The sequence below is a fragment of the Mastomys coucha genome, unplaced genomic scaffold, assembly GCF_008632895.1.
Source record: "Mastomys coucha isolate ucsf_1 unplaced genomic scaffold, UCSF_Mcou_1 pScaffold22, whole genome shotgun sequence".
NCBI classification, from domain to species: Eukaryota; Metazoa; Chordata; class Mammalia; order Rodentia; family Muridae; genus Mastomys; species Mastomys coucha.
Genome location: NW_022196905.1, coordinates 140,234,167 through 140,242,337, shown reverse-complemented (window position 1 = coordinate 140,242,337; position 8,171 = coordinate 140,234,167). Strand labels below are relative to the sequence as shown.

The 8,171-nt window shown below is 39.4% G+C and overlaps 1 protein-coding gene across 2 annotated transcripts in view; it reads left to right on the top strand.

The window, feature by feature from the left end:
- Positions 1-8,171, top strand: part of LOC116071005 (cytochrome P450 3A25) — a 64,623-nt gene that overhangs the window by 50,086 nt on the left and 6,366 nt on the right. Inside the window, exons 11-12 of one of the 2 annotated variants that reach the window (XM_031342381.1) lie at positions 1,534-1,760; positions 2,965-2,967. In XM_031342381.1, coding sequence (XP_031198241.1) covers positions 1,534-1,760; positions 2,965-2,967 — 230 coding nt within the window. The remainder of the gene's footprint in view (positions 1-1,533; positions 1,761-2,964; positions 2,968-8,171) is intronic. The other variant, XM_031342380.1, reaches the window with a different exon arrangement.

Genomic DNA, 8,171 nt, shown 5'->3' with positions numbered 1-8,171 from the left:
GAGGATCGTGTCCCTGCCACCCTGCGGCTTCCCTGGGAGTCGCGGTGCTTGTGGCTCCCGGCTGGCTTTTCAGGTCTCAGAAACTCACCTGAGAGAAAATGGCGAATCCCGCCTGGGTCTCTGGCTTAAGGTGCCTCCGGGCTGGCTGCTCCAGTCTCAGAACCTCACCCGAGAGAAAATGGTGGATGCCGCCTGGGTCTCTGTCTTAATGTGCTCTCTGGAGGTAGGACCTCCACTTGCAGGGAAGGGGCAGAGGAGGACGCTGAACATCCTCTGTTACTCAGAAGCTGAGAGGATTGTGTCCCTGCTGCCCTGCGGCTCCCCTGGGAGTCGCGGGGCTTGTGCTGCTTTGTTTTTCACAAACACCCCCTTTGCTTTACCCATTCATTCATCTCTTCCTGGACACCAAATCCAGTTGCATTTCTTAGCTGTTGTGAATAGTGAGACAATAAACAGAGGCTCACTGCTATCAATGTAGATTTAACTTAGAGTCTTCTAAATGTACCGGTATCAATGTGGCGTTGACCCAGAGTCTTCTAACTATATACTAAGGGGGCCACTGTTAGTACTGTCACCTTGAATAGTGTAGATTCACCCAAAGAGTCTGTGTATTGTGGTTGTGCCCAATTGTCTGGCCCTCTTGGTAGGACTATTTACAACAAGTTCAACAATAAGTCTTACTGAGTGACTATGGAACTCTTTCTGTCAATGAAGGCATTGTTATCTCAGTCAGACTTACATTGGTTTTGAGGCTGTGAGAGGCAGGAACTTCTCTTGAAGGAAGGGCTGCTGTCTCTTTCAATCAGATCCTCTGGTTTTACTTTTAGAGTACCTTTGACTAACCCTCTTCCCTGAACTGGACACAGAGCAGCTGGAGCCAAGTTCAGCTAGGCTTCTTTTCTATGAGTTCACCCATTCCTTCCCTCTAGCTTTTAACCTATGCTGCCACTTCCTTTGTGTGTTTCTGAACTTCTTCCTTTCTCTAGAAATGGAGGGTATTTTTTTCTCCTTTGGAGTCTTCTCCTTCACCAGATCACACAGAGGCAACACCTAGTCTCTCATTTTACCCAGAATACTTCATTATACCTATTAGTAAACCATTCCCTTATGAAATCAAAGGATCTCTCAAGATGTGGTGTTGTCATTGTCACCTTGGTTGGACCAGGAGTAGGGAGTTTGTTCCTTGAAACAACATATTTCCTTGGTGTCAGTTGATAGTCTATGGATATGAGGCCACTTTTTCTGAGTGTCATAATATATTGGTCATATACACTAATGGGGAAAAAGAAATCAGAGCATTACAGTGCTGGGCAGGGGTGATATGGGAATGGGAGTGTGCCAAATGAGAATGTGTGATCTGGGCATGGAAGTATCACAATGGCTCCAATATTTATAGTTATACCTCATATCCAATCAACATAGGTGTAGAATGATTTACTAAGACTAATTTATTCCACTAATTGAGGTTATAACTTAGAACTCCTGAAGATCAAATCTAAGCCTCATCTGGAAACATCTGTGTCCTTTTCCTAGGCACTTGTCACCTATGATGCCATGATGGACATGGAGTACCTGGACATGGTGGTGAATGAAAGTCTAAGATTGTACCCAATTGCTAGCAGGCTAGACAGGGTCTCAAAAAAAGATGTGGAAATCAATGGAGTGTTCATTCCCAAAGGAACTGTAGTTACGATACCAATCTATCCTCTTCACCGGAACCCCGAGTACTGGCCAGAGCCTGAGGAATTCCACCCTGAAAGGTACAGAGATATCGGAAGGGGTTCCCACCATGAACTAGGCAAGTTAAGGATATAACATCTGTTTTATTTACTGTTCCATGCTGTGAAGAGATACTGTCATGATTTGAATAGGTTTGGCTCCCATAGACTCATGTGATTGAATGCTTGGCCTACAGGAAGTGGCAATATTAGGAGGAATGTGCTTTTAGAATAGATGTGGCCTTGGAGAAAAATGTGTCACTGTGGGGATGGGCTTAGAGGTCTTATGTTCAAGATACACCCAGTATGGGAGAGAGCCTCCTGCTGACTGACTGAAGAAGTGAGTCACTTTCTGGCTGCCTTCAGATAAAGATGTAGAACTCTTGACTTCTCCAGCACCAAGTCTGCCTGTGCATTATCATGAATCCCACAATGATATTAGTGAGCTCGCCCTCTGAAACTGTAAGCCAGCACCAATTGAAAACACTAAGACAGATGCCATGACCAAGGCAACTATTATGAAAGAAAACATTTAATAAGAGTCTTGCTTACAGTTTCAGGAGTTTAGTTCATATCATCATGGTGAGAAACATGGTACCATGCAGGTAGGTGCTATGGCAGTTACTGTGATCTACATCCTAACTCATAGGCAGAGAAAGAGACCCTGGGCTTATCATGGGCTTTTGAAACTTCAAAGCCCACCTCAAGTGACATACATCCTCCAACAAGGCTATACCTCCTAATCCTTCCAAATAGTGCTACTCCTGTGTGACTATGTAATCAAATATGAGGACCATTATTATACAAACCACCACGTTTTACTTCCTGGTCCCCACAGTCTTGTAGCCATATTATAATGGAAAAAAGCATTCAGTTTAACTTCAGAAGTCCCCTTAGTCTATCACAGTCTCAACATTGTTTAAAAGTGCACAATTCAAAATCTCCTCTGAGATCCAAGGCATTCTTAACTATAATCCCCTGTAAAGTAAAATTAAACCAGGTCTTATAACTTCCATATACCATGGTATAGGATATATATTACCATTCCAAAATGAAGAAAGTGACCACAGTGCGGAAATCCTGCACCAAAGCAAAGTCAAACCACAGCAGGACAGATTCCAAGTTCTGAACCTCCAACTCTGGTGTCAAGATGTTCTTCAGCTCTCCAACTCCTTTCAGCTTTGTTGACTGCAACATACTTCTCTTTATTGGGCTAGTTCTATAATTGGTCCGCATCTTTCCTTAGCAGGTATCCTTAGACTCTGGAATCTCTAACATCTTGATGTCTCCAGTGAAATCCAGGCTTCATCCTCACAGCTTCACACAATGATCTCTCTGGGCCTCCATGCAGAGTTATCATTGATGTTTATCTGGCCTCTGCAGCTGTACTGAAGGGAAATTTCATAATCTTTTTCCTGTATCCTTGACTATGAAGCCAGAACTATGTGGCTGAAGCTGCCAAGTTCTGCTACTTGCTGGGGCTAAAACTTGACCCCTTCCTTCAATTACATCCTCATCATCTTTTTGTTGTAGGTGGTTTCCTTCACTGCTGAAGTTTACCTTTAATTCCTTCTCATAAATTGGAAGCTTAACTGGCTGGGGTCTATTTATCTTCTTGAGTACAGGACTTGGCCCTATAGAACTTCCTGTTGCCCATTTTCTTCTCAAACTGTACACTTTCTATTTTTCCTTATTCAGTCTGCTTCTTTTCATTATAGATCTACATAAGAGTGAACACTATTAAACACATGACAAAGTCAATACTAGGCTTTCATGAAATCTCTTCTGCCAACACCATTAATCCAAAAGTCTTCAACTTAACTTCAGGCAGATTTTTGTTTTTGGACAAGGGCAGCCAATTCTATTGATGAAACATCACAGGAGTGACTTGTAGGCCTATTACTAAGATCCTTCCCCTCTGACACTTCCAGAATCAGGCTTTCACAATTCTTACCTCCCTCAGCAGCATTCTCCATGTACCAACTGAATGACCCATTAAACCCTGCTTAAAGAAGCCAAAGACTTTTCTAGTCCAAAGTCCCAAATGCTTCTAAGTTTCTCCAACAAACAGCATAGTCAGTGTTGTCACAGTGTTACCCCAGTCCCTGGTACCAACTTCTGTCTTTGTCACTGTTCTACTACTGTGAAGGGATACCATGACCAAGTCAACTATTAAGAAAGAAAGCATTTAACTGAAGACTGTTTACAGTTTCAGATGCTTTGTTTATTATCATCATGGCAAGAATGATGGTGGCATATAGGTTGGTGCTATAGCAGTAACTAAAAGCTATATCTTATCCTGATCCTTAGGGAGGCAGAGAGAGAGAGAGAGAGAGAGAGAGAGAGAGAGAGAGAGAGAGAGAGAGAGAGAGAGAGAGAGAGAGGTAGACAGACAGAGACAGAGAGACAGAGAGAGAGGCCAGTGTACTGGCTGGTTTTATGTGTCAACTTGACACAGGCTAGAGTTATCACAGAGAAGGGAGCTTCATTTTGGGAAGTGCCTCCATGAGATCCAGCTGTGGGACATTTTCTCAATTAGTGATCATGGGGGTAGAGCCCATTGTGAGTGGTGCCATCCCTGGGCTGTAAGTCTTAGGTTCTATAAGAGAGCAGGCTGAGCAAGCCAGGAGGAACAAGCCAGTAAAGAACATCCCTCCATGGCCTCTGCATCAGCTCCTGCTTCCTGACCTGCTTGAGTTCTGGTCCTGATTTCCTTTGGTGATGAACAGCCATGTGGAAGTAAGCCAAATAAACCCTTTCCTCCCCAAATTGCTTCGTGGTCATGATGTTGTGCAGGAATAGAAACCCTGACTAAGACAACCAGTACACTCAAAGTCAGAAGACCTCAAGTCTCCTAGAACTTAAGTTACAAGAAATTATGAACTGCCAAGTGTGGGTTCTGAGGACCAAGCTCAGGTCCTTTGCAAGAGAAGTGAACTCTCTTGATCACTGAGCAATCTCCCCAGACCCTGGAATTAGAAATTTTAAAAATTATAAAATGATAATTGTTGTTGAAATTGCACAGATATACCATTCAGAGTGCCAGAATATTAACATTAACCTCATTAATAAGCTGATACCTATCCTTATATGTACACATCTTTTGATGTACATAGAGACTTAGAAAAGCTGATGTAGCATCATTTCAGCTATATTTTGAGTTACTGTTTACTTAAAGTAAATCACAATCAATCTACTATTTCATAGTATGTATGTTTTCTAAGGCGACTCTATTCTGCTATAATTTCTTGAAGCACCATCTAATTCTTGAAATGAGCATTTTTTGTCTTTCTTGCACCCTTACATCCATGAATTTATCACTAACTTTAGATTGTGTCAAGAAGGGGTGTGTGTGCCACAGCATGTGTGTGGAGGTCAGAGGTCACCTTGGGGAGTTGTTTTACTCTTCTACCATGTGGGTTCTGAGGATAGGACTCACATCATCAGGCTTGGCAGTAAGCTCATTTATCCACTGAGCCATCTCATTGGCCCCATCACCAGCTCTAGGAAACAGTTCCCTCATCCATTTGATTAGAAACTTCCTCCTGGGTCCTTCCGTGTAGATATAACAGCACAAATAGATGTCTGGAAGGTGGAGACAATAGAAATCATACAGACTCTAATCCTGTCTTGTGCTGCCATTCTGGACCAGTTTCTGCCCAGTCTCCATGAAAGCCTGAGTAACCCTTGAGTCTGAGATACTCCTCCTTGAAAATGGCTTGAACATCCTTGTTAGAGTCAAGATCAGGAATCAGGCATGTTTTCAGTTTAAAAATGGATTGTGTTGCCCTACTGTGTTGGAAATCAACACCAAGAATAAAATTTAAGACCGTGTCTTGAGGAAGAGTGTGTCTGGCACCCAGACTTCATAGCCCTATTTATTATGCCTTATGGCATCAAACCCAGGTTTTCACACTTTCAGACAGGTACTTTCCTGTGTGAGAAATCCCCAATCCCCATATAATTATTATAATGAACTTCTTGTGTCCACTGTGTGAACTTCCTGTCTACACAAAACCCAATTTGTCCATACTCTCATGTTATTTTATAGCATATCACATGCAAATATTTCATTTTCTCTCCAAATATATAAAAACAGTTTTAAAACACCAATTATTCCAATTATTGTCACTTTTTCAGGACCATTTATTTTCATTTATATACTAAAATAATGAAAAATCAAATTTGAATAAATTCAGCTCTAAATGTTAGGTAGATTATTTTTAGCTCCATAGAGAAGGCAGATATGAAAGTCATACGTAAAGCCCCAAGAGAGACTTGTCCTGTGCCTCAAAAAAATAACTTTAGCTGTATTTTTTTATTTTTTATTACATATTTTTTGTTTTGTTTTTAAACTTTTATTGAATTATAATGAGAAAAGTTATATGATTTCAATTTATCTGAATTTGTTAAAATTTAAAAACATATTTTAATTAAATAGAATTGAATCACATTCTTGTTCCCTTTTTGTACCACCGCTCCTCCCATAGACCCCCCTTCAATACCTACAAATATCTTTTTTGTCATATTCCTTAAAATTTAAAAAACATTATAACAATAAAAATAAGTATTATAAAAGTTGTTTGATATAAAACAACAATCAATTTAACAGTCTTATGTAGATGCTCATCTACAGCAATACTGAAAATACATTTTTCTCAATATAAATTTTAAATAATTCTAAACATTAGCTGTATACTTAAAAATAATACATCACTACTAGTATTTTCTTAGATGAACATGAATATATAAAGTCTTTTTGTTTGTTTTGTATTTAGTAGAGTTTAAAATCTTGGCTCTTATTGTGGTACAAGCCCAAAATAAGAACAATTTTTAGACATTGGGTTTCAGTGTAATAATGCTGTATTTCAATGACCCTCACATCACCAAAGGATTTTATCTCCATAATAGCTGAGCTTAGAGTTGATAGTTCTGCTGCACCAAGAAATGAATTGTAGGCTCGATTTTTGGATACAGACTTCCTGCTATGGTCAAAGCCATGTGACTTCATTCTCAGCCCACAGAGAACAGGTTACATTCATTTAAGAAATGGTGTAGGTATTAAGATGGCCTATCCATAAAGTCATTCACCAACTGTGTCAATGAACAATGGTTCTGCTTGGAGGGTGGCACAGACATTAGGTGAGGGTAAGAATTTGGTTCATTAGCTGTGATAATTTGGAAAACATTCATCTCAGAGAAAGACTAACTTATAAAGTCCTCTTCTTCAAACTTGACACAAGAGTTAAAATATCAAGCAAAGCATTCAGTCTCACTTTGTTGTTCTCTTACAAGCAGCCTCCCTTGTTAATTGTCTATGTTTCTTTTGGGTATATAAATACTTTTGAAATATATAAGCTGTTCTGAAAACCATAGTATAGTGCAAAAACATGAAATAAACAATACTACTAATAGAGTGGCTGAGATATGAGAAGCAAGATTTCAAGACCCTTATGTTGTACACAGCAAGACACTGTCAGAAACAAGCAAGCTGACAGTGTATATAGATTGTACAATGTTGGATATATTTCTCCAAATACCAAATTAGAGAGATCATTGGATGACAATCAACAAATTTCCAATTCCTCATATTATTGGATTTCAATTGATTAGGATATGTTGGTAATATTAATTTTCAAATTAATATATTAAGAAAAAGATTGTCACTTCCTGTTGTTTTGTTGTAACAAGGGGGAATTAGGTTTGTGTGGATTTGTTTAAAGATTAACTTCTTGCTTCTTCTAGAGTGTAGTTTTGCTCCTTATGTTGATATTTTTCATCTATTATTCTTTGAAGGGCTGGATTTGTGGAAAGATATTGTGTAAATTTTGTTTTGTCATGGAATATCTTGTTTTCTCCATTGATGGTAATTGAGAGTTTTTCTGGGTATAGTAGTCTGGGCTGGCATTTGTGTTCTTGTAGGGTCTGCCTGACATCTCCCCAGGATCTTCTGGCTTTTATAGTTTCTGGTGAGAAATCTGTAATTCTGATAGGCCTGCCTTTATATGTTATTTGCCTTTTTTCCCTTACTGCTTTTAACATTCATTCTTTGTTAAGTGCATTTGGTGTTTTGATTATTATGTGACAGGAGGAATTTCTTTTCCGGTCCAGTCTATTTGGCGTTCTGTAGGCTTCTTGTATGTTCATGGGCATCTCTTTCTTTAGGTTAGGGAAGTTTTCTTCTATAATTTTGTTGAAGGTATTTACGGACCCATTACATTGGGAGCCTTCACTCTTCTATACATATTATCCTTAGGTTTGGTCTTCTCATTGTGTCCTGGATTTCCTGGATGTTTGGGGTTAGGAGCGTTTTGCTTTTTGTATTTTATTTGACTGTTGTATCAATGTTTTATATGGTATCTTCTGCACCTGAGATTCTCTCTTCTATCTCTTTTTTTTTATTTTAGATATTTTCTTTATTTACATGCGAATTTCTCCATTCCCAGTTTCCCC